Source organism: Aspergillus ochraceoroseus, assembly GCF_002846915.1.
Source record: "Aspergillus ochraceoroseus IBT 24754 chromosome Unknown P175scaffold_7, whole genome shotgun sequence".
Taxonomy (NCBI): Eukaryota; Fungi; Ascomycota; class Eurotiomycetes; order Eurotiales; family Aspergillaceae; genus Aspergillus; species Aspergillus ochraceoroseus.
Window position 1 is genome coordinate 638,705 of NW_024468482.1, and position 25,938 is coordinate 664,642.

The 25,938-nt window shown below is 47.3% G+C and overlaps 8 protein-coding genes across 8 annotated transcripts; 4 read left to right on the forward strand and 4 right to left on the reverse strand.

The window, feature by feature from the left end:
* Positions 1 to 13: 13 nt before the first annotated feature.
* On the reverse strand, positions 14 to 2,085 carry P175DRAFT_0325760 (uncharacterized protein). The gene is made up of 2 exons (XM_040892845.1): positions 155 to 2,085; positions 14 to 87 (listed from the first exon to the last, which is right to left on the reverse strand). Exon 1 carries the CDS (start codon positions 1,773 to 1,775, stop codon positions 327 to 329), a length of 1,449 nt encoding a protein of 482 aa, XP_040750046.1. The 5' UTR covers positions 1,776 to 2,085; the 3' UTR covers positions 14 to 87; positions 155 to 326.
* Positions 2,086 to 3,158: 1,073 nt separating this feature from the next.
* P175DRAFT_0483955 (putative C6 finger domain protein) lies at positions 3,159 to 5,712 on the forward strand (the record flags this gene model as incomplete). Its single annotated transcript, XM_040895552.1, has 2 exons — positions 3,159 to 3,724; positions 3,892 to 5,712. Exons 1-2 carry the CDS (start codon positions 3,575 to 3,577, stop codon positions 5,710 to 5,712), a joined length of 1,971 nt encoding a protein of 656 aa, XP_040750047.1. The 5' UTR covers positions 3,159 to 3,574.
* Positions 5,713 to 6,375: 663 nt separating this feature from the next.
* Positions 6,376 to 9,946, reverse strand: P175DRAFT_0511127 (uncharacterized protein; the record flags this gene model as incomplete). The annotated part of the gene is made up of 3 exons (XM_040898569.1): positions 6,376 to 6,563; positions 6,625 to 9,157; positions 9,209 to 9,946. 3 exons carry the CDS (start codon positions 9,944 to 9,946, stop codon positions 6,376 to 6,378), a joined length of 3,459 nt encoding a protein of 1,152 aa, XP_040750048.1.
* Positions 9,947 to 11,706: 1,760 nt separating this feature from the next.
* Positions 11,707 to 12,812, reverse strand: P175DRAFT_0518107 (transcriptional coactivator p15/PC4 family protein). The gene is made up of 2 exons (XM_040899030.1): positions 12,283 to 12,812; positions 11,707 to 12,224 (listed from the first exon to the last, which is right to left on the reverse strand). Exons 1-2 carry the CDS (start codon positions 12,565 to 12,567, stop codon positions 11,991 to 11,993), a joined length of 519 nt encoding a protein of 172 aa, XP_040750049.1. The 5' UTR covers positions 12,568 to 12,812; the 3' UTR covers positions 11,707 to 11,990.
* Positions 12,813 to 12,992: 180 nt separating this feature from the next.
* Positions 12,993 to 13,792, forward strand: P175DRAFT_0503460 (PaaI family thioesterase). Its single transcript, XM_040897642.1, has one exon. The coding sequence runs from the start codon at positions 13,026 to 13,028 to the stop codon at positions 13,494 to 13,496; it is 471 nt and encodes a 156-aa protein (XP_040750050.1). The 5' UTR covers positions 12,993 to 13,025; the 3' UTR covers positions 13,497 to 13,792.
* A 605-nt stretch (positions 13,793 to 14,397) lies between these two features.
* On the forward strand, positions 14,398 to 17,438 carry P175DRAFT_0442402 (PX domain protein; the record flags this gene model as incomplete). Its single annotated transcript, XM_040894122.1, has 2 exons — positions 14,398 to 14,870; positions 14,942 to 17,438. 2 exons carry the CDS (start codon positions 14,398 to 14,400, stop codon positions 17,436 to 17,438), a joined length of 2,970 nt encoding a protein of 989 aa, XP_040750051.1.
* An 813-nt stretch (positions 17,439 to 18,251) lies between these two features.
* On the reverse strand, positions 18,252 to 21,245 carry P175DRAFT_0443030 (DDHD family phospholipase; the record flags this gene model as incomplete). The annotated part of the gene is made up of 4 exons (XM_040894154.1): positions 18,252 to 18,384; positions 18,489 to 19,670; positions 19,756 to 20,492; positions 20,595 to 21,245. 4 exons carry the CDS (start codon positions 21,243 to 21,245, stop codon positions 18,252 to 18,254), a joined length of 2,703 nt encoding a protein of 900 aa, XP_040750052.1.
* A 1,329-nt stretch (positions 21,246 to 22,574) lies between these two features.
* sac6 (fimbrin) lies at positions 22,575 to 25,080 on the forward strand. The gene is made up of 5 exons (XM_040899031.1): positions 22,575 to 22,661; positions 22,734 to 22,944; positions 23,016 to 23,707; positions 23,836 to 24,842; positions 24,876 to 25,080. The coding sequence occupies exons 1-5, from the start codon at positions 22,639 to 22,641 to the stop codon at positions 24,908 to 24,910; spliced, it is 1,968 nt and encodes a 655-aa protein (XP_040750053.1). The 5' UTR covers positions 22,575 to 22,638; the 3' UTR covers positions 24,911 to 25,080.
* Positions 25,081 to 25,938: the final 858 nt, after the last annotated feature.

Below are 25,938 nucleotides of genomic sequence, written 5' to 3' on the forward strand. Positions count from 1 at the left end.
TACACCAACAAGAAGGAAGAAAGAAAGGAAGTAAGAAAAAAAGAAAGAAAGCGTAGAATTTTCTTTTTACGCAATACTTTCCAACACCTTCAAGTCGGCCACCCTCGGTTAGAAAGTTGGCGGGGCCTCATGGCGGGGCGGGAGACACAGTTACATTGATTTAGGAGGAGCTTATCAAAGCGGGAGCTTCATCCAGCTTCATCCTTCTTCATATATTATCCATTAGTTACCTAGTAGGTTCTTTACCATATGATTTCTTTCTCCGGGATTCAAAAGACACTTGATAATCAGCTTTCCACTTATCGAACATCAAAACATGAATTCCATCACCGGAATGTGCCCTTTTCTTGAGTGCTGGAGAACAGTACATCTTCGTACTCCATCTGCCATCTATCCACCTCGGCGAATTTCAATGCTTGTAGCCTCAGCTCGTCACTCAAAAAAGTCTTAGTTGGAACCTTGTCCAGGAGAAAATCTGAATCAAATGCATCCGAATCCAGCGCAGACGACAACGGGGAGGACATGTCAACTACAAGCTCATTCTCCTTCTCCACAACGGTCGGCTCGTGCGAGCTGGATCCGTACTGTTTGATGGGGTTGGGTTTATTGCCGTCGAGGTATGTATCCTCCTTCGTTTGTGTCTCCTGGGGAGTCCGATTGTTGCGCAGAGGCTTCTGTTTGCTAGCTGGTTTGCGTCTCGATTGAGAAGGTTTATGCGATGGCAGATAGCTTAATTCATCGTCGTCTTCATGTGCAGCTGAGGGGATATCGTCGTCATCCGACTCACCCAACACTTCGAAATTGTTTCCATTGAGGCGTACCGCCCACCGCCGACGGCGTCGAGGCAGGAATTTATCTTGAAGATCTGCAGTCGAGATGTGATTCTTGTTTTTGGCTGTCTTTCGGACTGTGGTATTCTTTGGTCGCTTCGCAGATGATGATGGATGGTGTGAGTCCGGCGTGGAGACGCCATGTGTGAGGCTTGGAGCAGGGCTGCTCATAGGTGGTATCTGTGTTTCACTGAAAGCTGCCGGTGACTGTGGGAGGTGTGGCAGGTCGACAGAAACGTCGCTGTCATGATCCTCTGTGTCTGAGATTTGAGACCCAGATGGGCTGCTCGCAACCTGCAGAGCTGATTCGGGAGCTTCCGATTCATCGACGGACCTCTTCCGCTTTGAGGATTTACCACTAGACGGTAAGGAAGGTTTGACAGGTGATGGCGAAACAGCGGGCCTTATTACCAGTGATTTCCCTCTAGAAAGATTTAATGGGGTTGATTCATCTTCTGGGCTCAACCCGCCCAAGAAGTCATCGTCGTCGAAATCAGAGGATCCATCATCATCCTGCATCATATGAAGAATACTAGCTTGGCGCGGTCGTCGTCTGAAGTTGCTCAATATGGAGCTCTCAAAAGCCGGAGTCCCCGGGATCCTCGAGCTTAGGTCTCCTTTGCGGCCAGCGATAGAAAGGGTGGATGAGTAGCCACGGGAGCGTGTAGGTGGTCGGCTTCCTGTAGCCGTATGTTCCCCCGCTGGAGATGATGCAATTGCCAATTCTTGCGCTTTGCTTAGTGGTGTCTGGTTTCTTAATTGCCGTACGATCTCAGTTGGATCAGTGCTGTGTGCCAACCGTGAAGTGGCTGCGGCATCGCTGGTCGGCGATCCAGAACGATCTCCAGACTCGGTATCATTTCGAGAGGGGTCTTGATTTTGCGCTTGTTTTGCGTTGGCCAGCGGTTTGGTTAGGCGATTACGTCTTGTAGGTGGCCTAGGCATGTTTTTGCGCTTCGGCTGGTGCTATATGTGTAAACAGAAACAGTGCGATAGGGTCGAGTTCACTCTGGATATGGGTTTGAGATGGACTGATCAATTCTTAGCAAATATGTAGGAATATGGTTTTCATAACCAAGCTTGGTTTTTATTTCGCGGGTGAGTCTGGTCAATGGGGACAAATTGAGCTTTTGTTGACTCGCGTCACTTTTTGTTTTGGTGATAACAACGCGTAGAGTCCCACTAACCCAATCAGGAAATCAGAGGGCTCCTGCAAAGTCCAGAAGCGTCTTCAAGAGTCTTCTGTACCCCATTTTTAGTTGATCCCAGAATTTCTCCATCCCACGTACGCCACGAGGCTGACCCGACCCATTTCTAGGCTCTTACATTCGTTCGTGCCACTATCTAAATCATGATGGTGCACAGGTACTAAGGTACGGTTGTATCGAGTGGGAAAAGACCATGAAATATTCTGATTCTCAAGTTACAGGATGTTGACAATCTAATACAGGTGCTTGTACTCGGAGCCACCCACCCACACACACATCATGATCCATTACTATCTTTGTTAACGCAAGAGAGTACTAGCAGGTATCTATTTCGTTTCGATGAAGGTGCCTGAAACATCGCCGGATCAGCCTGATTCCCTACTCTGGCGACGGGTAATCAGGATCATAACGGACGATGCCCTAGCAAACTAAAATAATCATGGGCTCCGTCGAACATCCACCACGGACCAAAGACCGTATCGGGGATGGTAAAAACGATACCCTCCTAGAGTCAGGCAGGGCGCCTATGAAGGTTTGGGAGACGGTTGAACCTCAGTCAATCTCGAGAATCCTGGGGGACTATCGAAGGGCTTTTAGGCCGCATTATTTCTCATCTTCTCACCCCGGGTTGATCTTTGATCTCTCTTGTTTCTCGCACGTCCCGTTCCTCCTTCAGTATCCCTCGAAGGAGAATTTAATTCCTCTATATCAACCTTCATTATTGGAAGACCAACGAACACGCTAATTTCGGATGAATTTCTGGGCCATCATTCGCCTTTGATGGTTATTAAGTCTTGAATTAAAATTAACTAGTTAGTTATAACTAGTTAGTTAGTACTAACTATTATTCAGGTAGTCTTCTTGTTTTCTTTCCTCCTCCTCCACACACGAACTGTCAATTTTCCCCCGCCTTGTAAATGAAAACCAAAAGAATGGGGGGGAAGAAAATAAATAACTAAATAAATAATAAGCTGATGGACAGCCCTCGATCTCTGCTTTCACTCAATCCCTTAACCTTGGGGATACCTAATTCTTCTAATTATTAATTATTATTCTAGGTGGGTGGTGGTCTTACTGTTAGCCTGGCGTGATATATTAATTGCTCTGCCTCATTTCCGTCGTCACCATCACCACCACCACCAACCACCAACCAGGAAGTCATCCTTATTCTTATCCCAGAAGACCCTTTGCCCCTCCCTTTTCTAATCCTTTACTCATGATATGATCATGTTTCAATGATCATGTCTATCTGGCAGTGATTATATCAACTCCCACTGTTGATCTACTAGATGATTTGGCGATCAAGACCAGCAACAACGCCCTGTTCAAGCATCTTTACGCTCCTTTGGGCTGTAAAAAATGTCTAGGGACCCAGAGACTCAAGTACTGCTTTGACTAGTCTTTCTGACATTATGAGTAGTGGATTGTGCCTGTTTACGAAGCTTCTTGCCTCATAAAAGCCCGTATTCATTCCACGAGAGTCCAGTTTCGCTCCCGCGTTTCTTTGCTGTATTGATGTGAATCTACCCTGGATAAATGCAAACCATGACTCCTTCGCCGGAGAGGGACAGGGATGGAATCCTGGATTCTAACTCTTCGGCTGTCTCCAATGACTTTCAGATACACAAGAAAAAGCGCTCCAGCTCCGAAGTGACAGAATATCCCCGGAGGCGCGCTACAATTGCCGTACGTAACATGCCATATCCCCCGTCCAGCATGTTATCTACCTTGCTCTCTATTTTTCCATTTTCTAACGCCAGAGTCTCACAAGCTCTGGTCTTCTTGATTTAAGCTTCTGTACCCCTGGAATTCATTCCGAAATGTTGGTTAACCATGAAACATGAGCCTGGCAGTGCCAAATCTGCCGTCTACGGAAAACAAGATGTAATGGAGCGCGCCCAAAATGTCAGCTCTGCACAGATCTCGATGCAGACTGTGTCTATAGAGAACCCGGAATCAAACTCGATGCTGGGGATAAGTTGATCATTGAACGGCTCACAAGAATTGAAGGATTGCTCCAATCCAGCCTTGCAGCACAAAATCCACACTTCCCGCTCTCTTCCACTTCTCCCACAACGAGCAATGACACAAACATCGGCAGTGATGAGGTCGTAGTAAAATCATCTGGCCATGCTGCAGTCTCCGGGAGAACATCCGTTGTAGGGCTTGGTTCGTGGGCAAACCCTCCCACAAGCATCTCGACAATGCCTAAAATGCACACAACACCGGCACTACACCTGTTACAGTGGCCCTTGATTCGAGAGTTAGTCGCCGGTCCTTATGATCCGCAGACTTTGCTGCAGCTAGAAATGGCTCGTGAGCCACTCAGAATGACTTCCCCGGCGGCGTTCGACTTAACCCACGCACCATCTTACATTCAAGCCTTCTTCAAACAAGTCAACGTCTGGTACGCTTGTGTTAATCCCTACACATGGGCACGGTACTATAATGTGGCGGTTTCAGTGGGCTTTAGAGAAGGGCCTGAAAGTTGTGTTGTCCTCCTGGTTTTGGCGCTTGGTTGCGCTACTTCATATGGCAGTATCGCTCTGATTCCCAAGGATCGAGATCCACCAGGGTTACCGTATTTTATGACAGCGTGGAATCTTCTCCCCTCTGTTATGATGCGCAATTCCGTCGCCGCAGCCCAGTGCATCATCCTAACCGCAGCGTATTTATTTTACCTAGTGCGGCCGCTAGAGGCATGGACACTACTTTCAAATGCTAGCATGAAGCTCCAGTTGCTGTTTGGTAATGCTTCTCGCGTCCCCGTTCAGTGGAGAGAATTAAGTGTCAGGGTGTACTGGAACGCTCTACTATACGAAAGTGACATGCTGGCAGAACTAGATCTTCCTCATTCCGGAATCGTACACTTTGAAGAACTCGTCGACCTTCCCGGAGGCTTCGATGAGGAAGAAGACGAAGACGAAGACGAAGAAGAGGGAGGTGATGACGACGACAATGACGATGACGATGACGATGATGGAAACCACGCCGACAACGCCAGAAAAAAGCTTGTCACTGCTGCTGGCCGCGACGAGCTCTGGTACTTCCTTGCTGAAATCGCCCTCCGACGCCTCCTCAACCGAGTAAGCCACATGATCTATCAAAAAGACAACTCACTCACCCTCGCCTCCCTTGGACCAATTGTCTCAGAACTAGACTTCCAGCTATCCCAGTGGTACGAGGGACTCCCGCAACCTGTTCAATTCCCCCTCTCTCAACCCCCCATTTCCAACCCGGTCCAAACCGTTCTCCGGCTTCGGTATTTTGCCTGCCGCACCATCATCTACCGTCCCTATATTCTAGCAGTCTTCGAAAACGAACAAGCCTCCGCGGACCTTCTCGTCAGAGAATGCTGCCGTCGGTGCTTAGAGGCTACCTTATATCAGTTAGAGAATATCACCAGCCATCGGGAGGGTCACCTACCTTATCTGTGGCAGGGCACACTCTCCATGGTCTCACAGTCTCTGCTCATCATGGGTGCCACGATGTCTCCCACGCTTTCAACCTTGCTCCCCTCTGCCCTACGGGTAGACGGTATAATCTCCAGCGTGATTGCGGAGGTCGACAGATATGCACACCTTGCACCGAGCCTGAAACTATCCAGTGAGATTATTCGAGACGCGGAGAAACGACGCCAGATTTGCCTCAGATCCGCTGGCAAACGAGCTTAAGAGGAAGAAAGAAGGGAGATATCACAAGGCTTTGTTTTTGATTTGATCGAGTATGCCTGACCTAGGTTTTACATTCTCCACGAGGTGCATGTGTTTTGTTTATATGCTCGACTTTGAAGTATCGTCCGTCCCGAGGAGATGTCGCGAAGTGGGATATACACCATACCATGCCTACACCATTCTACGAAGAACAGCACATGCTCCTTGCATAGCATTATGATAATTCCGCCGTTCTTTGTGTCTAAGCAAGACAACCATGGTTTGACACTGCTTTGGGGGTCTTGTTTTGTCCTTTTTATATTATACTAATTGCATGAATACTGTAAATGGTCTGGCTAGATGGTTAGTTAACTGAAAGGCGCGGGTAAGCCTTTGCGAAGCCAGAGCTGATACATAATCATAAATATAATATACATACATTCATATATACATATAATCATATTTATATACAGTCATAAAGACAGTGTATGAAATATTTTTCCCCGCTTCAAGGGAGAAGGGGGAAGGAAGGGGGGGTTCTATTATTGTCGGTCATTAACAAAGCAGGAGAGCGTTGGCAAACAAGGAAGTACGTGAACTTCCGAATGGGGGGTATATAGCGGGCATAATAAAAATCGAATCAAAGATCGACACATTATAGGAAAGAAGCTTGTCATCACCATCCTAGATGAGGACCCACTCACTGCCCCTCTTAATGAATTTATCAAGCATTATGCCAATATCATTCAGGGCAAATCGGCAAATGTAGAAGCCAAAGAATTCGGCAGCATGGCGCGTACTCAACTCCAGGCCAACAAGAGTTTTTGAGGAGTGTCTTAGACCCGGGTCTTCGACTTGTTGGGCGATTTGATCTACAAGAGAAAGAAATTAGTAACCCAATGAAGAGTCTAGAGAGATGTTAGTTTAACTTACCTAATACTTGAGCAGCATCGCAAAGCCTAGCTAAAGCACTCATATAGTTCGCATTAGGCCCGCTAAACTGCAACTGTGCCACATTTCGCTTGGAGAGCTGTGGGATTGGTGTGGAAGTCATTGGAAGCGAGGATATCGATAAATTGTCTTTATTCGCTTCCTTCGAACTTGGTAAAGGTCCGGTGCCAAACCCAGAGTTCTTAGACCGCAATTTGCGCCAGGAGCTCAAATAAGACTTGCTTGTTGCAGTTGAGGCTCTTGAAGAAATGGTATCAAGGGTAGCAGTATCGTCCAAAGCCAGCGCAGCCTTAAACATCGTCATAGCCCCTTGTACGCCGACCTCGTTGCCTATCTTCTTTGATAGAGACATCTGGACTTGGTCAAGTACAACTTCAAATGCTTGCATCTCCTCCAGAACGGCATCGGCATCGTACATGTCCACTTTAGACAGTTTAAGCATTGCCGCGGTTAACAGATCACAACTTGACACTTTTTCTTCAACGCCCTTGATTTTGACATTTTTCACGCGCCAGACATCACAAGGGACGAACAGTTTTGTCGACAAATACCCACCACGTGGATGGGCGATCGTTTGATAAATACACCGCATGAGCCAAAATGGGCGTAAAAGAAAAGATTCCGGGCACGGCTCTAGTGGAAGCGGAGAGTCGGAAGCCAGCGGGTTCGGGGAACCAGGATTAGTTGGCGAGTGAATGTAGTTATCAAAAAGATAGAGCGCGTCACCTGGCAGTCCGCTTGAAGTGAAATTGGCAGCACTTGGTGTAGGTAAAACATTCAGTGGAGCAGTGACGGCTCCCTTCTGAAGATCCAAAGTCGGAAATGCGCTACTCGCAGGAGTTCCCGGGGAGTCGCTAGAGAAATCAATGCCAGGTACAGAGACGTTCCTTGGTCGAAAAGTCGGCATGCTTGGGTTTGGCCTTCCCAAGTTATCTGGTGCTGAAGGAACTTTTCCTATTGGGCGTGGCGGTGATAGAATTTTTGAAGGTTCGGCTCCTTCATCATTCTCTGTGGCCGTCGCTCTAGCCAGAGTCAAATTTGCTGATGTATCTTCAGATATAGACCCAATAGATATATTACGCCTGTTCATGGGAGGTATTGAGTGCAATGAGGAGTTGGTGTCAGAGCTTTTGCTTGCATGGGCAGGGAGATTCGCTAGGTGTCCGTCCTTTTCAATGGGGGTTGGCGGTCGATCTATCTGAGCATCCAAAGATTGAACGTGCTCCGCATTAATGGCACCGGACTTCAGGCGCGGATTTGTTTCAATCTTCAGCTCTATTCTATTCTGGCCAGACATCCTACGCGCACGTACGCCCGAGCCGGATGTTGACTGAGAAACCGATTGGGGCGAGATGGAAGAAATAGTGCTTTGCGTATGTGGGCGTGTGTTGAATTCAGGAGGAAGGACATCGTCCTCTACAAGTGTCGATAGCGGTGGGCCTGTACCTATGGGATTGGGTACGATAGGCCCTTCCCACATTCTCGTGGAAAAGCTGACCGAACCTGATTGTCGGGGAAGTGCTGATTTAGACTGGAGGTCAAACTCAAAGTCATCCATCACATATCCCCTAGTCATCTCTTCCAACAGGCGCTCCTCTTCCTCTGCTTCCTCATCAAGATAATCCAAATCCGGGTCAATAGGAGTGGACAGCATTTCCTGTTCTTGTATTCGGCGTAGCTCTCTTCCTCGTGTCATTGCCACTTCCGCTTCCCGCTCCGCTTCCCTCACTTTTTGCTTGGCTATTTCAACATTTCGACGGGCGTTCACGAAAATATCATCATTGCTGTCGTCCTCATCTAAATCGCTTGCCGGCTCAAGACCATCGTCATAAGCAGCCTCAACGGCGGCATCAAGGGCGGCGTCAAAGTCAGCCTCGGTACCATGGCTGAGGCGGCTACTTCGTCTGCGGCGCAAATATATAGATGAGGCTTTGGAACGCACCGAAGCCGACGAAGACGCTCCTGATTCATCAATAGTGTCGAGCCACGAGGTTGACTCATAAACATCTCGAGCCTGACTCAACATGGATAATTCAGAGGAGTGCGAGTTGTGGGACATGATTCCTTCGTCATCGTCGTCATCGTCGTTGTCCAAGGCAGGATGCTCCGCGAATGTGGACGCTGAATTCTCTCGCACATGTTGAGGAGCTTGGCTGGATAATTCCGGCTGGGGACGATGGACTTCCTGGTTTCTAGGATCCGGGGACAGCGGGGACTTGTGGTACCCATCATCTACAGCCAAAGGTAAAAGTGATTGGCGTCTAGGTGGAATTTGTGCATGAGCTAATTTCCCTGATTCTCCAGAGTTTTCCTGGGCGACGCCAAATGAGTTGTGTTGCGATAAAGTCGGATCCTCATCGACAAAATTATCATCGTCATAGTCTTGGACTGGGTGAAGATATTCACCATATGACTCCTGGCTAAGTGGCCGTTCAGGGAGAGCCTTACTATCGGCATCTCGAAAAGCGAAGTCCATGCGCTGAAGTTCAGTAACTCGGATCATATATGTATCCCGCTAAGGAAATTAGCAAACGGCAGCAATTTTGGGAGGACCATCAATTCTTACAATTTCTTGGAGCTTTAGCTTTTCGTCTTCTCCCCCATTGCTCCGAAGCATTACGAGTTGTAGAAGTTGACAGGCGTCATTATAGGCCTCCATTGCTCCTTCAAAGTTTGCCGCATTGTCAAGGAGAACTGCGGTATTTGCTTTTTGCAACGCTTTGGAGAGCATAACCTTCTGCGAATGAACCTGTCGACGTTTCTCGTTTTGACTTGATGGTCGGACAACGGTGTGAGTTGAATAGCCACCAGCAGGTTGATTCAAAGTTTCCATTTCCGGGGAGTGTCTTTTCGAAACGATTTCTGGTGGCATATACGTAGATTCGAGGGGCATAGATTCAGACTGCGACGACGTTGCAGTTCTCATACCAATTGAGGATTTTGGTAATATACCCGTTTCTGGCTGATCAGCCGGGGGGGTCTCTGCGTGGCCGTGTAGGATAGAATGTTGCGAGTGATATTGTGTCAGCATCTCCTCGCCATTATCCGCAGGATTGAAAGCCCGGGCGGGTAAATGAGTGGAAGTTTCTAGGCTCAATCCCCGCTTGTGGGAGTCGTAACCATCTACGATGAACGCTCTAGGAGCACTTTCTTGTCGACGATGGCTAACGTAAGTGGTCGATAAATTGCTAGATGCTGTAGACTGGGACCACCTGTTCAAGCTGCCAAGCCCTTCGCGGATATTGCCATCGTCGGCAGTGTTTGGGGGGGAGTTTGAAACACCCCCTGTAGCTGACTCGGGCATGGTTGTTGTTAGCAAGCCAGATGTAAATTCATCCACTATCCAGTCCCGCCGGGTATGTTTGTATTTAGTTAAAGGGACAACACGCAAGGACGAAAGGCGCGTTTGCGTATCTGATTTTGAAAATGGCTAGAGGGATTGGTGAAGAGTCCGATTTGCAACTTATGAACAATTAGGAAATATGATAATGGCAACGGCCGCCTAGCAATAATATCGGATATTAGTTTCATGGCTGATATAGAAATCAGGGAGAGCAAAAAGAAAGGCCACTCGGGAGAGGGGGGAAATGATCAGAAGACATACCTCATAGGAGATAGGTTGTGCTGTAACAATGAGAGAAGATGCACCTGAGATCGTTCCTTTCATTATTTAAAAGGTGAAAATTCCCTTGGCTTCGGATGTAAATGCGCCCTCTGGATCCGCTGTTGGTAGTTATTTGGCTCAATGCATGGTATCTCAAGGTCTATTCTATTGTAAAAGGATGTTGCAAGACTGTCGCATTGTTTCCGATGGTCGGGGATGTAGGGTAAACTCTCTAGAAGCTATGCATGATATCTGGGCTCCGGCTCTATATTTCCAGCAACTTTGCAATAGAAGACAATTTTGCAAGAAGATATGGTCACGCCTATTGCTTCCAATTGGGGTGGCGGGTGGGGAGGAAACGGAGATGGTAGGAGGATCGGTGAACAGACACGACCTATATGAAGATCACACTGCGGAGTTGTTTGTTATTTTTAGTCCGTTGAATACAAATGCATGGGGGAAATGCATGGATAGGGAATGAGAAATATCACACATATATCAAAAACCAAGTGAGAGACGCACCGATACCGATCGAGGGGAACGTGAAGACAAGAATAGTTCAGGGGGGGGGGGTGGTTAGTGTGGACCCGAGGTGCCACCACCTAAGGCTGGGCTGCTTCTTGTCGCAGGAACTTGGAAGGTGATATTGACTGGGATGTTGGAGAGTTTGGGAGGGGGGGGTTAAGAGGCAAGTTTTTAGACAAAGAAAACGCCTCCAATTAACAACAACAGGATAAATATTTATGATAGTAGTAAAATTGATCCTTAGGGGATGAGGATGGAAAAGGTCGAAGAACGGGAAAAGGGGGGCCGGTTTGTCGCATCCCGATACAAATACAAGAAACTGTACAGAATACAGTATTTTGTATTGTTTTACGCTTCTTTGGTAATGGTGATCCACTCCCGACAAACACGGAGTACAAAGTCAACTCTCGAGTCTACTTCTAGTACTAAGTAACTAGTAGATTGTAGCCAGGTACGGAGTAAGGAACTGGCTACCTTCCGAAGGAACCGAGCTGCAGAGGGACAGGGACAAGACCTAGAGCCTAGAGGTACCAAATCAAACTAATCTTATTTACTGCCGCGTCACGGTTAAAATTCACGTATTCCAATAATTAGAACAACTTTATACTGTTAGCTATTAACTAGTTAATGGAGATAGTGATCTAGATAGTTAGTACTAACCTAGAAATAAGTATACCACTCCACCATACATCCTACTCTCTGCCTTAATATCAAGTATTAAAACAGCCTGGACCTATTTTCGTATACCTCATCATAGCCAAGGCTCCCTTGAATCTTGTGGATATTTTCGCCAACACGTTTCTAGCAAAGTCACTCAAGATTACTTCCTTCTCCAGGGACTAAGGGTCCAGGTAAGTTACTGTTATTAATCATGACTCGTAGTCTCTCGCGTAGAGCATGCATGCAGAGAATGGGTCAAACATTGCATTTTAATCCATCTTGCTTTGAACTACCAGGTGTGCTGAGATTGAATCCTAGGACCCTACCACATCATTCCAAGAACCGGAAAGGTAGTCGAAAGGCTACGGAAGTTAGATACACATTTGGACCGATAAATATGTGTGGCGGGTCGAATTAAGTGTAACCAGTTTACTGCTATAACAGAGCAAGAAGAGTGTACTAGGGTTGCATACTGAAAAGTACCAATGCAGAAAATAAGAAACAGGGGGAAGAGAGAAACAACACAAACCACTTGAGAGAAGTATATTCTTTGGAAACATTATTCTTCACTCTCATCCTCATCACTTGTGGCATCAATATTCTTTCGCGAGGGGCGTGTTTCTGAATGTTCACCACTAGAACCAACATCTCCATCATCACCCTCTGAAGAAGGTCCACTATTATGCGCATAGTTTGGGCGGGGAATCGACTCTCCGCCTTCTTTCAGGGCACTTTCAATCTCAGGAAGCAAAGTCAAGAGGGTGGAAAACTGATCGATAGGCAAAGAAATGCCCTGCGCAAAACCATCAGCAGCCGTAAAAATTCCACGGATTCCATCTCCGAAAGCATACCTTCTTCCCAGGAAGCTCCTGGCCGTCCTTCTCGTAGTATTCTCGGATATTCACCAAGGTTTTCCCTCGAAATGATGAAATAGTAACTCGACGCATCTTTGCGATGTCCCAATAATTATCTCCATTCGTATCAACTTTGCGCGTCACTCCCGCAGAGGATTTGTCGGCATGGACGGAGTTTGCGCTTTTGATAGCATTGGGCTTAGACTTCTTGAGACGAGGTTCGTCATCAACAATGAAGTCATCGCTCACATCTGAAGCGCGTTTTCTAGAGCCAGAAGGCATTGTGGGGGAAATATCGTAAAGGAGAGATGGGATGTTTGGATATTTAGCCCGTGGCTGCGTCAAATCGAGAGTTAGATTTTAGTTGAAGAAGTAAAAGTAAGGTTAAGTCGAGCTGCTCGCTGACTTTCCCAAGGATGTAGATTACATTATATCACGTGATATTGGCTAAATGAATTAAGACCTTCAGCAAAAAAACCTCAGGGGCAGTCCAGTAGGTAACTCGTATATGTTTGATAGTTTGGTAGCTCTCGTCAACCTGTTATCAGAAAGACGGCTTCGCGTTTAAAAAAAAATAATAACAATCAACAGCTGCATACCGCCTACCACTCCGCCTACCTAAGTTGGTAAGCTCACGCGTCGCCCTGCACATGAGTAGCGCAAATTAATTTTCTTTTCTCCTGCCCCTTCAATTCCTCTTTTTTCCCAACCCCTCTAATGCTTCTTTATCCTCCACAATCATGTCACAGAACACAAAATCTCCACTCATGGAAGGGAATCCAGCATTGCAAAATGTCCATAAAGTCTGGGAACGTATTCGAGTCAACAGCCCTATTTACGCTTTTCTGCTTAATGATGTGGAAATTTACCATGCCAAAGAAGGCGCCTTTTCGGCAAGACTCCAGGTGATTCCGCAGCACCTTAACTCAAAAGGCACTCTGCATGGCGTCTTCTCTGCTTGTGTTACTGATTGGGCTGGCGGACTAGCAATTGCATCCTGTGGCCTTGAGTCAACCGGTGTAAGCACCAATATCAATGTTACCTATCTTTCTACGGCTACTACGGGTGACTGGCTCGAAATCGAGGGTTGTGCCAACAAGGTCGGCAAATCACTTGCATTTACAACCATAACCATCTCTAAATCCACGAGTTCTGGCGAGCAAACCCTGGTGGCACAAGGATCCCATACCAAATACATTAGAACACGGTGATCAGAATACCATCTAGACTTTTACCAAAACAAAGGGACTCTCCCGAACAAAGATAACCAACCCGCAATCTTCTTTACCTCCGGCATGGAAAACATGTACTTTGAATGCTCGGATTCACTCGGATAGCGGAGATTTACCTCCATTTTTTACATGACATATCTCGTCGTTTAATGAGACGAGATAGACAGTAAATGATGGATACATACATACATACATACATAATATCTCAGTGGTCTTTCGATCCGACTTTTGTTCTTCCTAGTTTTTCCCCCGAACAAGGGGTAGTCGTAGTCGTCAGAACGAGGATTGCTTGCTCTAGCTAGTAGAGAGCAGATAAATTACATCGAACTATCGAACGCCGAACGGTAGTTTACGCACGTAGGGATTTGAAAATTCCCCATATTCTGATCAAGCCCCTATTTTACTACACGTCGGTTGTCGGTACCTTCCGAGTATGTGGGCCAAGGAACGCCCGTGATGACCTCCGGACCTCGTTGTCGTGGGTGTTAAAAATCGACATGTAAGCCACAACCAACCTTGTCATTGAAAAATACTCCGGACAGTTGGTTTATTATGTAAGGCGATGGCCTAACTAGCAGCATTATACCTACTTTGTACACCAACTGCACACAATCCAACTCGAGAAAGACCTTTGTTATTTGGTGCTAAATATGACCGCGACAAACTTGCAATCCCCTTCGTTCTCGCCTGTACAGTATCTTGGTATCGATTAAGAGAAGCGGCGTCCAGAATCTCGGAGTCTCCAGGGGGGATGTGTCAATCGCAGCTTATGCCACGTTCAGTTATATCAACAGATATGGATGAGTTAAATGATACTTCAATTGGGTCCCAACCGGATAAGAGGCAGCAGGACAACCCGGCTCCCTCCACTATTGCCACGATGAGCCTCGATAAGGATGATAATAAAGTCGCAGACCACACGCCAAGTGCTGTGCAAACGAAAAAGCTTATGGACATTACATTGGAGTTTCTTTCAACATGCAGCAACGAAAAGTTGATTTTGGTCATCATTTGTTTAATGGGAGCTGTATATCTTCTTTTGGGGAGGCTTGGGCTACTTTTGATTGGGGTAATCCTGGGGGTCTTTCTCCAGGCATCATGGGAGGGTCACAACAACGATAATTCGTCCGAGTCGCAGAGATCCAGCAGGAAGCAGCTCTCCTTGAACGTGGCTCATAGACTGCTCAACTGGCATAGCAACGAGTCAAATATCTCCGAAACTAAAGAGAATAATACTGGGGGAGGGATAATTGGCAGCGAGTTGAGTGTAGAGCTGGATACCTCTACCTTTGGTCCCGCAACAACTGCTGCTCTAACATCATTAATTGATGCGGCTTTGAAAGATTATGTGAAGTATGTATTTGCCTTCTGTTCTTTTTTTTTTTTTTCTATCCTACAAGATGAGCTTACTAGCGAGAGAAAAGTTACTGGTATGAGCCGATTCTTCCGTCGGAATCAACATTTCCCTTATCCTGTCAGGCGACATTAACCAGCTTTATCACGTCCATTTCATCTCACTTATCGCGTAAACGAACGGCGGATACGTTTCTAGAATTCCTCACTAATTCATCGTCCATGGTTATTGTATTCCTAAACGAGTTATCGGCCGCTTTCGAGGTTGCTGGCCCTCCTGTCTCATCAGAGAGCGCCATCTTGCGCTACTTGGAATCGCACCCTGAGAGCAGTTTAGCGAATATCTTAGAAAATCAGCAACAGCGCAAGAAACTTATCATGATATCAGATGATATTCTTTCGCGCTTCCTTGACCCCAAGGTGTACAACTGTATCCCACTGAGGAATTTCCTTCGAGAGATATTGGCAGGCGTTGTCTTCGAATCAACAATTACTAGTCTGTCACGGCCTGAGTTTATGAACAGCTGGATTATTTATTTGTTTAGCGAAGGCGAATCCGAAATCATGAGTGCTATTGATGCTGGAGTTGAAGGTGCCCAAAGTCATGGCATCACAGCAACTAATCCAGATGTTAACCCACCCACCTCAGCATCTACAGGGAATAATATAGCCGAGTCCACTCTACCGTCAAAAATTTCGAGACAGGAGTCTAGTAAATCGGACAAGGCAACAGAGGCCGCAATGGTGGAAGCGAAACGTTTGAGCGACATGATTGCGGCCCAGGACCTACAAAGGTACTCTGAGCAACAAAGCAATGCAACTCCCAAAATATACGATGAAGACCGAACGACATCGACTCCCAGCTCTGGTATCACAGCTGATGGGAAGGAAGCCTTACCCGATCATAACGCGGCGCGACAAACTAGCTCTTCTGAAGAGGCCGCGGATAGCCATGCGGCCAATCCCAACGAGTCAATCAATTCACACCGGCCAAATGAATCGATTTCGTCCTCATCGATTCAACCTCCAATCTCCCCTTCAACAAATCATCCTTCATCAGAAAATGCATCCACATTACCCTCGTTCACACTTCACCGGGCTTCAATAACCGTAGATGATGGCTCAGATCTCGGGGATAAAGCGCCCCTACGATCAAAACCGACATCGAGTTACTTACTTCAAGTTGAACCGTCGTCTGGGCGCAGCAGCGGGTGGATGGTGTTCAAGAAGTATACGGACTTTGAATCCATCCATGACACATTAGGAACAATATCAAGATTAAACGAAATCCGAAGCTTCTTAGACACCCACCCAGTCATGCCTCCCTGGAAGGGTCAAACCAGACAAGCTTTGGCGCAGAATCTGGAACGATACCTTCAGGATGCCCTTCAACATGAACCGCTTGCTGAGAGCGTAACGATGAGACGATTCCTCGAGAAAGACGGACGGCTTGGCCCTGATCCCTCAGATTCATCAACAAAGCCTGGGTTCTTCTTCCCAAGTCAAGCTGCGTTTGAGAATGTCGGAAAGGGGGTTTTGGGTGTGTTTGCCAACGCGCCGAAGGGGGTCTCCGGGGGCGGAAAGGCTGTCATTGAGGGAGTTACGGGGGTATTTAGTGGTGGACTCAATAAGAAAACGACGCCCAGCCCGGGAATCACACAGAAGAATAATAAAGATGGCTTTGCATTATCCCAAAAGAACGATCTTCCACTCAAGGCTGAGAGCCCAAAAGGAAACAGATCTTCACTAGAGCAGAACAGGGACACAGGGGACACTGTCCTGTCATCTCAACCCATGGAGTTAAACGGCACTCCTGGGCTTGAGACGCCAAGCTGTATCACACCTTTAACCAACCCATCCGATACATCAATACGAGCGACACTTGGTAACGAACAGGCTAATGTTGAGAAGGATGGTCATCGAACCTCGACTGATTCCATCTCATTACACGAAAGCAATGGCATATCTAGTTCAGAAAGTTTGTCCAGCAAGGGGGAGAATCAGGACTCTCTCCCAGAACCCAAGAAGGAAGCAGAGACCGCTGGACGACCTGCTCCCAAGAACCAAAACAACCCAATCACCACAGACGAAACCCAAATGGCCGTGGAACTTATTTTCGCAGTTATCAACGAATTATACTGCCTGTCATCCGCCTGGAATATTCGTCGAACCCTGTTGAATGCGGCAAAATCTTACATACTTCGTCCAGGGAATCCTAGTCTTGAAACAATCCGTAATCTACTACAAGAATCCATGATAGACAGCAATACCTCCGATGAAGCGATCGGGCTATATCTCGTCAAACTTCGCGAGAACGCCCTACCAACCGAAGAGGAACTCCGCTCCTGGCCCGCAGACACAACCGATACAGAAAAGGAGCGTTTACGGGAAACCGCTCGTCGCGTTCTTGTCCAGAAGGGACTCCCACAGGCAATAACAGGCGTCATGGGCGCTGCCGCTAGTCGAGAAGCTCTGGGGAAGGTATTTGATAGCCTCCAGGTTGATGTTATTGCCCGGGGCTTTGTATTTTCCATCCTTTTGCAAGCCCTAAAGGCTATAGTGCTATAGTGCTATAGTCGCTTCGTGTAGTTGTTGCCAAGGGAGTATTTCACTATCTCTCCTATTATTTGTGTATCGCCGATGGCGGTAATTATAAATGTACTATTTTTCTTTGCCCTACCTGGGATGAATATTCAAATTTCCACTGTGCGCTTTCCTCTCATAGGAGGCCACATTTCTGTCAGGGCATACCTATATATCTATCTACTGTACTTAGATTAAGTCCCCCAAGGCGAAAATGGGCTGTCCTTTTAGGCTTCCGGCTCCAATAAGCGAAAGGGTTTGTCTTGTTTTTTATTTACTTGAAGCTAAGCGTATAAAGTAACTATAACAGTCTCCTTACTAGAAATAAAGAAGCAACCAGGTAGGTATATTATTTATATATAGTTATCATCTAGTAAGTAATATAGTATATGATAGATTCTGCCTAGGAATAAGCTATCTAGGGGAATAAGATTAGTATACGCGTTCAATCATCGATATTCTCGCGGCTAGCTATGTACCGCCAGGCTATTTATGCCTTTCTATTTCATCTATACTATAATGCTAACTGTATACAATATATCATCATGCTCAAACACCAAGAAATGCATGCCCCTTATAAAGATAGAAATCACGGCTAAGCACCTAGAAAAGGTTGGATTAGTTGGGGGGGGGGCTCCTGAGAGGACAGTTAATTCACCAACAAAGGGTGGCTGACAGATCTCTCAGGATTCACAGACAACGAATCCGGTATTCGGGAATAATTGATACGATATCACACACTCGGAGAATCGAGCCATCGTGGCATGAGAGAACGCCGAAAGTCTGCGGAAATTAAAATCAAGGATGGTTATTTAGGTGTCGGCGTTTTCTACATAGCATTTGGGAGAGCATAAAATGATTAACATCCTCATCCGCCCAGTAACTCAGATGGCTAGCGATGCTAGCAATCAAAGATATATCAAAGGCGCCCCTTTCTTGCGTTGTCAGTTCAGTGGACATGGAAAAGAGCTTGCAAAAACTCGTCACGGCATGTAAAGGGGGAAAAGGTGGTGAAGGGGGAATTCGGACACTCACTCTTGTATGCTATAGTCAACCCGTCCATTCGAGTTCAATAATCTCAGTTTTTCGTCTTCAAGCTTTAGTTTTCTCAAACGTCGCTCATTTTCCTGATATTCTATATCACGGTCACCTTCGGAGTCGGCGCCTTCCTTTCTGCGCCCAAGTTTGGCCTTCTGGAACCCTTCATAAAGGGTCTCTATTTCGGGATCTATCAAGGTAGGGCTTCGATCGCCATGAATGCTATGGCTAGCTGAAGCTGGGGATTGTTGTGACTTCGGGCGGGCACTCGAATTTTGATGGGAGACGCTATCCTCAGAGCTCAGGCCCAGGCTGCGGTTAAGCAGGCTGCTCGCAACGCCAGATGTAAAGTTAGTCCAGAGAGACCCCACGCTTTGGCCTACACGGCTGCTGATCAATGAAAGGCTTTGCCCAGAGGCCGTCCATATACTCCGTTTAACGGATGGTAAGGGCTGTGGCTTGAGCGAAGACATCGCGGGAGATATTAAAGGCTCCATGCGATAGCTCACGGGGTCCGATGGATGGAATATATTGTATAATTGCCGACATTTTGGTAAAGACCGGTTGTCGCCTAGGTTGAGGCCTGCGCTTAAATTTGCAGGTTGTCGTTTGGATGTAGAAGAGGGTGGATCAGCACACTCGTCACTCTCCTTGGGAAATATCTTAGAGCTTCCACGGCTCAAAGCAGGGCGCCCAGCAATCGTCTTGCCCTTGAGCATCTGGAAAAGTGCGACCGGCGAACCCAAGCAAAATAATTCTTCGCATTCAAAAGCCAACGAGAGGTCTGAGGTAGCGTTATTGGTGCCGCTATAGCCATGGGACATTGGCTCAGGTCGTTCGGCGCAGAGAATATCAAACAGAATAGCGCTCCCGAGGGAATGTCCACAGAGACTCACAGACCCGTGAAATTTAGGGTTCCGTTTCTTATACAGCTCGGCGATTCGATTGCACTCCTGCTTCACAATGGAAGATATGCGTTCGCAGTACTTACTTTGGTAAAGAAGCACATCCACAGCCAAGTCAGAGATGAGGTTTCGGACAGCAGGCACACTTTCGAGTGTGATGTCGGACAAATTAGGGTACACATCATCTTCAAGCGTGTCTGCGTCTCCGAGGTCATGTTCTTTGCGGTTTTGTCCAACTCTTTGGTATGGAAAATCAAGAAGATGCCTCCAGCACCTAGTCCGGGTTAGTTGAATGAAGACAGGCCAGGTCCAATCTTCTCCAGAGAGATAACCCATAACACACACACACACACACTTACACAGGAAGAACCTGGACACGACAGTTTTTATGCTTATCTGGAAATTCGGAGTTAAGGGCCTGGAGGTCGGGTGATGCTCTGTAGACACTTTTCATAGTCTTGCGCAAGACATTCACGTCATGGATAAAGTTGACGCTTTCTAGACGTAACCCCAGTCGTTGGCCAATGCCATGCGTAACGAGCACCAGGTGATCAACCTCCCTCTCCCTGTCCTCATTGTCTGCCTCTCTTGAATCTTCCATCTCCTTTTCTTCCTGCCTACGAGCTTCTTCCTCTATATCAGCTGTATCTTTTCCGCCGGCGAGCGACGAAACACGCCGTTCCAGAGTTTCTTCCGGGTCCATTTCAGTGACATCGTCGTTTTCCGGTTGCTTGCGAGGCGTGCTAGATCTCAAAAGCTCAGCTGGGCGCTTGCTGGGCGAACCGGTGGCGAGATCCCTAGGAGCAGCGGGGGATGGTTCGCGAGCAGATTTCTGATCCGAACTCTTTATATCCTGGGTCTCATTTTGCTTCTTCATCTCACTAAACCCTCGCACCAGCCTAGTTCCCGGGACTCCTCCGAGCTTCTGATATACGGTAGACATGAAATCATCATTTGCGAGCAGCGCTGATGAGGCATCCTGATATGTGACTATACTGCTCATATAAGATCCGAATAAGCGATATTTTCGGGCCTCGTTGGTGGACACGGATGAGACACGCGCGGTACTCTCGGTATTATTAGCGGGACACCCGGACTCTATCGTGAATTAGTATACAATCCCTAGGTATATATATATATCAGCCTTGGGTATATCACCAAGCCTACCTTGCTCGCGAGCTCTCAATGTCGGTAGTACTTGAGGTAAGGAGTCTTGTGCGTCCTCCGTACGCCACGGTTTAACTTTCAAATAGCCTTCCTCCAGCTGGGTAGCAAGATTTTCTTCACACGGTTTGAATGTTGATCCATCCTGGACAAACCAGGTCCCACGCCGAACTTCGTATACGGGCCCAGTCCAGTAGGCTGGGCTCAAGTCCCTGCGTTGTATGTCCACATCAAAGAGATAGTCTTCATTGACGGGCACTCTAACCGATACATCCCGCGTTGTGTCAACCGGCCGGTTGTAATGGGCTTCTTCCCTTTCTATCTCGATATCGGATATCCTCTGGAATGCCTGTTCGATAGAGTGAGAATCTTTCGGTGTGAAGGGGACGAATTTCTTCGGCGACGGGGGGGGCTTCGAGTCATCCTTCTTTTGGTCTGGGGGGCTTGGTTTCCATTTGGGAGAGTCCACTGCGTAGAACCACCTGACTCTCAACGGCGGGCAGTCTTTGGGGTAGTAGCGTAGACTCAGTCTCTGCCTGTGGGAGACCGTATGGTCTTCACCTTGAGATCGTTGAAGGGGATCTAGTGGGCTATGACCGGCGCTCGGTTGTATCGGTGTATTTTTTGATGTGCTCCAGGAGGGAATCGCCCCCAGGAATGTTCCTTTTTGACTTTCTTTTGCCATGATGGCCCGAATGGTTGAGGCCACCGAGATATGCGCGTGACGGGGACCAGAGATGGAGCAGTTTTTAACGATCCAGGCCGGAGACGCGGATGGAACAAGAGATGGCATGAACGTAGGGAGACTCAAACACGATTATTTGGAGCATACGAGTAGGCCGCGGGTTTTAGAGCGAGGGGAATTGAGCGGCTCGGGCAGGACTCGGAGAGATGCTGTCGGTCGTCGCGGAATACGTGCAAGTGCCATCCATTAACTCTGTTGCATGCGATCCCAGGACCCGTATGATGTACTGCAACAGTTCTTGATCAGAAGGTTTCGTTTTATTTTTGAGTTGTGGTGGCAGAGTGTGGGAAAGAATATTTAGGAGGGGAATTCATGTTTCCTTCTGAGGTTTTGGCGGATTCTAAATTTGAAGTGTCTGTCAGCTGCCGGTGACGCTGTTCAATAGGTTCGACCACGGGGCGGGAATAATACGAACAAATACTACAGCTACCCAGTACCTATCTAGGTAGTACCTAATTGAGGGAAGGTTGAGGTTCTTGGCATGAGGAGGGAGGAAGATATATAAACTACCAGATATATGTATATATACCTATCAACACAGAGGAGGAACAGAAACGCTCCAAACCCCCCTCCCCCTACAGTATTCGGGAAACCAGTTAGTCTCAAGAGGAACAATCAAATATATTTAATACCATCCAATTACTACTCCCAGGAGGCTTTTCGGGGACAGCCAAAGTGAACAGGGGAGAAGCGCAATGACGTATACCTACACTACAGACTCTGGATTGCAGTGCACACTCAGCCTCGAACCACTAGAACAGAACATACCAAAGAATCGGGATCCCTCTAGGTAACTACATAACATGTAACCATAACTAATTCTTTTCTTATTCTCTGGTGGAATGGGAGTAAGCCGATTACGTCATCGACCCTGGCAGCTATTGTGGCTGAGGAGAATAATAACAACACCTAAGGAGGTAATATCAAGGATTCTAGCGACTTCCATCTTCCACAAGTCAGGAAGAATAATATAGCTATGATGATACACGGTGAGATTGTTTTATTTATCTATTAGGAGATATGATGTACCTAAATCTAGGTGTAATCACGTACTCGGAATCGGGGGGATAACCCCCACCCCGCTCTGCCAGTAAACATAAATTCTCTCTTATAATTTCTTTGAAAATCCCCCCTCATCCTTCTCTGCCTAAATAAGGGTACTACCACAAGCTTCACACCGGGCTTACAATTCTCTCCCCTCCACCTCCCCCCCCCCCCCCTTTTTTTTTTTGTTTTTTTTTCTTCCCTGGAGATTTCACCCACTCTCCATAAGCAAACCCCTCCTCGACAGCTGTCAATCGGAATAGAGAAGGCGGATAGAACGTCTCCCAACATGAACGTGATTAAACTCCAACGGTTTGTCTGGTCATCCTCTCCCCTACCACATAGACAGCTTACAGTGCGACTAATCATGTCACTCTGAATTAGAAAGTACCCGCAGTTTGAACAGGGGGAGATCTTCTCCCTGCAAGATGCGTTCAGGAAGTTAGATTTGGACGACAAGGGCTATTTGGACGAGGCTACTGTCATCAAGGCCACGCAACAGTCGGAGCGCCAACCATACGATGTCGTGCGTCAGACGCTGAAAGAAGTCGAGCTCGACAGCTCTCGTCGTGTAGAGCTGGATGATTATGTTGATGTTAGCCCACCACCTCCTGTCTCACCCCGCTTCTACCGGCGCAACCGTGATGACTGACTGAAATCGCCCAGCTTATCGCCAAACTTCGCTTTGCCTCCACGCGAAGTGCTCCCACCCAGGACCCTGTCTCTGCGACGGTCAGGCCCGGGACTGGAGCTGCGGCACCCCGTCATGTTTCCAAAGGAAGTGTCGGAGGAGGCAGGATCCATGTCCAAGGGTCCTCATCGAATGTTACACACACAATCAACGAGGATGAAAGGACTGAATTCACCAGACATATCAATGCCGTTCTCGCGGGCGACCCGGACATTGGGCACCTTCTCCCATTCCCTACCGATACATTTGAAATGTTCGATAAGAGCAAAGATGGGTTAGTGCTGGCGAAGTTGATCAACGACAGCGTCCCAGATACAATTGACGAACGCGTACTGAATAAGGCCGGGAGGAAGATTAAGGAATTGAACGCATTCCATATGACTGAAAACAACAATATCGTGATTAACTCCGCCAAGGGAATTGGATGTTCAGTTGTGAATATCGGAAGTGGCGATATAATAGAAGTGCGAGAGCATCTTATTCTAGGTCTCATCTGGCAAATTATCCGCCGAGGGCTTCTCGGTAAGATTGATATTAAACTCCACCCCGAGCTTTACAGACTGCTGGAGGAGGATGAGACACTGGAACAGTTTCTACGACTTCCTCCCGAGCAGATTTTGCTGCGCTGGTTCAACTATCACCTGAAGAATGCCGGCTGGGGAAGAAGGTGAGTCTCTTATTCTCGCTCCCAATCATTGACACCCTTGGATCCCCCCTTTCTCTCCCTCCTTCCATCTCTCTCTCTCTCTCTTGTTCCATACAGCCAGATAGCTGACGCTTTTTTTGGGGGGTAAGGGTGACAAACTTCTCTACCGATGTAAAAGATGGCGAGAATTACACTGTCCTTCTCAACCAACTGGCACCTGAAACCTGCTCACGAAGCCCCCTGCAAACCCGGGACCTGCTACAACGGGCAGAAGAGGTTCTGACAAATGCGGAAACATTGGGCTGCCGGAAGTTCCTGACTCCCACGTCACTCGTGGCAGGAAACCCTAAACTCAACCTCGCCTTCGTCGCCAATCTGTTCAACACTATTCCTGGCCTCGACCCCATCACAGAAGAAGAGAAGCTCGAAGTTGAAGACTTTGATGCCGAGGGAGAGCGCGAAGCTAGAGTTTTCACCCTGTGGCTCAATTCGCTCGATGTGCAGCCAGCCGTCAATTCGCTGTTTGATGACCTCCGAGACGGAACAATCCTAATGCAAGCATACGACAAAGTAATCCCAGGAAGCGTTAACTGGAGGCATGTGAACAAACCTCCAGCATCGGGACAGGAAATGATGCGTTTTAAAGCAGTGGAGAATACCAACTACGCCATCGAGCTTGGAAAACACCACGGTTTCTCTCTGGTGGGCGTACAAGGAGCTGATATTACCGATGGCCAACGGACTCTCACCTTGGGACTGGTGTGGCAGTTGATGCGACGGGATATCACAAACACTCTCTCTGGTCTCGCCAGCCGAATGGGCAAGCGAGAAATTACCGATTCAGAAATGATCAAATGGGCCAATGATATGTCCAGAAAGGGTGGCAAATCCTCGACAATCCGCAGTTTTAAGGATCAGTCTATTGGAACCGGCGTGTTCCTTCTTGATGTGCTTAGCGGCATGAAAGCTTCTTATGTTGATTATGACCTGGTGACCCCGGGCCACACCGAGGAACAAGCATACGCGAATGCTAAACTGAGCATTAGTATTGCTAGAAAGCTGGGTGCAACTATTTGGTTGGTTCCCGAAGACATCTGCCAGGTCCGGTCTCGTCTTGTTACAACTTTCATTGGTAAGTTGCGGTTTGTCCTCGCACGTATGGATCTAGATGCTGACTGTTTTTGGCAAGGCTCACTTATGGCTACCTATGAGAAAATGCAATGAATTGACAGCGTGATTTGATGGATCACTGGTGGTGATACTAATCGGTTCTTCTTCCCTGGTTATGCCTGTGTTTTATTTATATGTTCTTATATCATATCGGTGTGTTTTATAGGAATCAATCAGTAAGTATGAAACAGCAAGGATAATTAATTTTCTTATGCTCTGGTCTCAAAAAAAAAAAAAAAAGAAAAAACCCCCTTTTTTTTTTTCTTCTTTGCCTGGATTTCTGTCCCTTCTTGAGCTCGCCCTGTCCGTGCTACTGTACATCTCGGAACCTAAAAGTTTTAACAGACCTCCCAAATAATATACGATAAAGTTGGGGCATACACCTGAATAGTGCTGGGTAATAGCTTGGGATTCTATAGGTCATTTTGATCCCACGATATCCATCTGCAAGGGTTCAGCAGCTAGATTGGCATTCCTCAATTCCTACCACAAACTTGAGAAGCTCTACTGTAGACTTGGTGGCAGAAACTTTGTAGAACATGGAGAGGTCTTTTTGCTGCCGCGTTTCACAGCGGCACGGTACTCTGTATAGGCAGATAACATATGATCCTACCATCGGGAAAGTACAGCGCGACATTTCCGAATTGAATGCTAATACGGAAGTAAATACCTACTTGAAGGCTTAGGCGGCGGGCATTCTACAAAGGAGGGTGGGTCTACTCCTGTGATCGGTTAAAACGCGCTCTGTTTGGGAATTACAGAACCTGAGTCTGCTCGTCTCCATGTTCCCTACAGAGCAGATAGCTTGGACCTTTATCGATTGGACTCACTCTGGGTATATGGGAGTCTACAACTACGTCAAAGTATTACAATCGCTGCCCGAAATGAGAATCGACTACCGATAATCCCAATAGACCGTGAAGGACGAGGAAATGGGGATTTAATCGTCTTATATTAAACTGCGACGCAAGGCGAGCAACGAACGATCCGCTTTTATCGGGATTAACGCAGGGACGAGAAGGTCGGCGAGGAGGAAATGGTAAAAAAAATCAGTTCGACGTTCGATCGGTAGTTACTTGCTG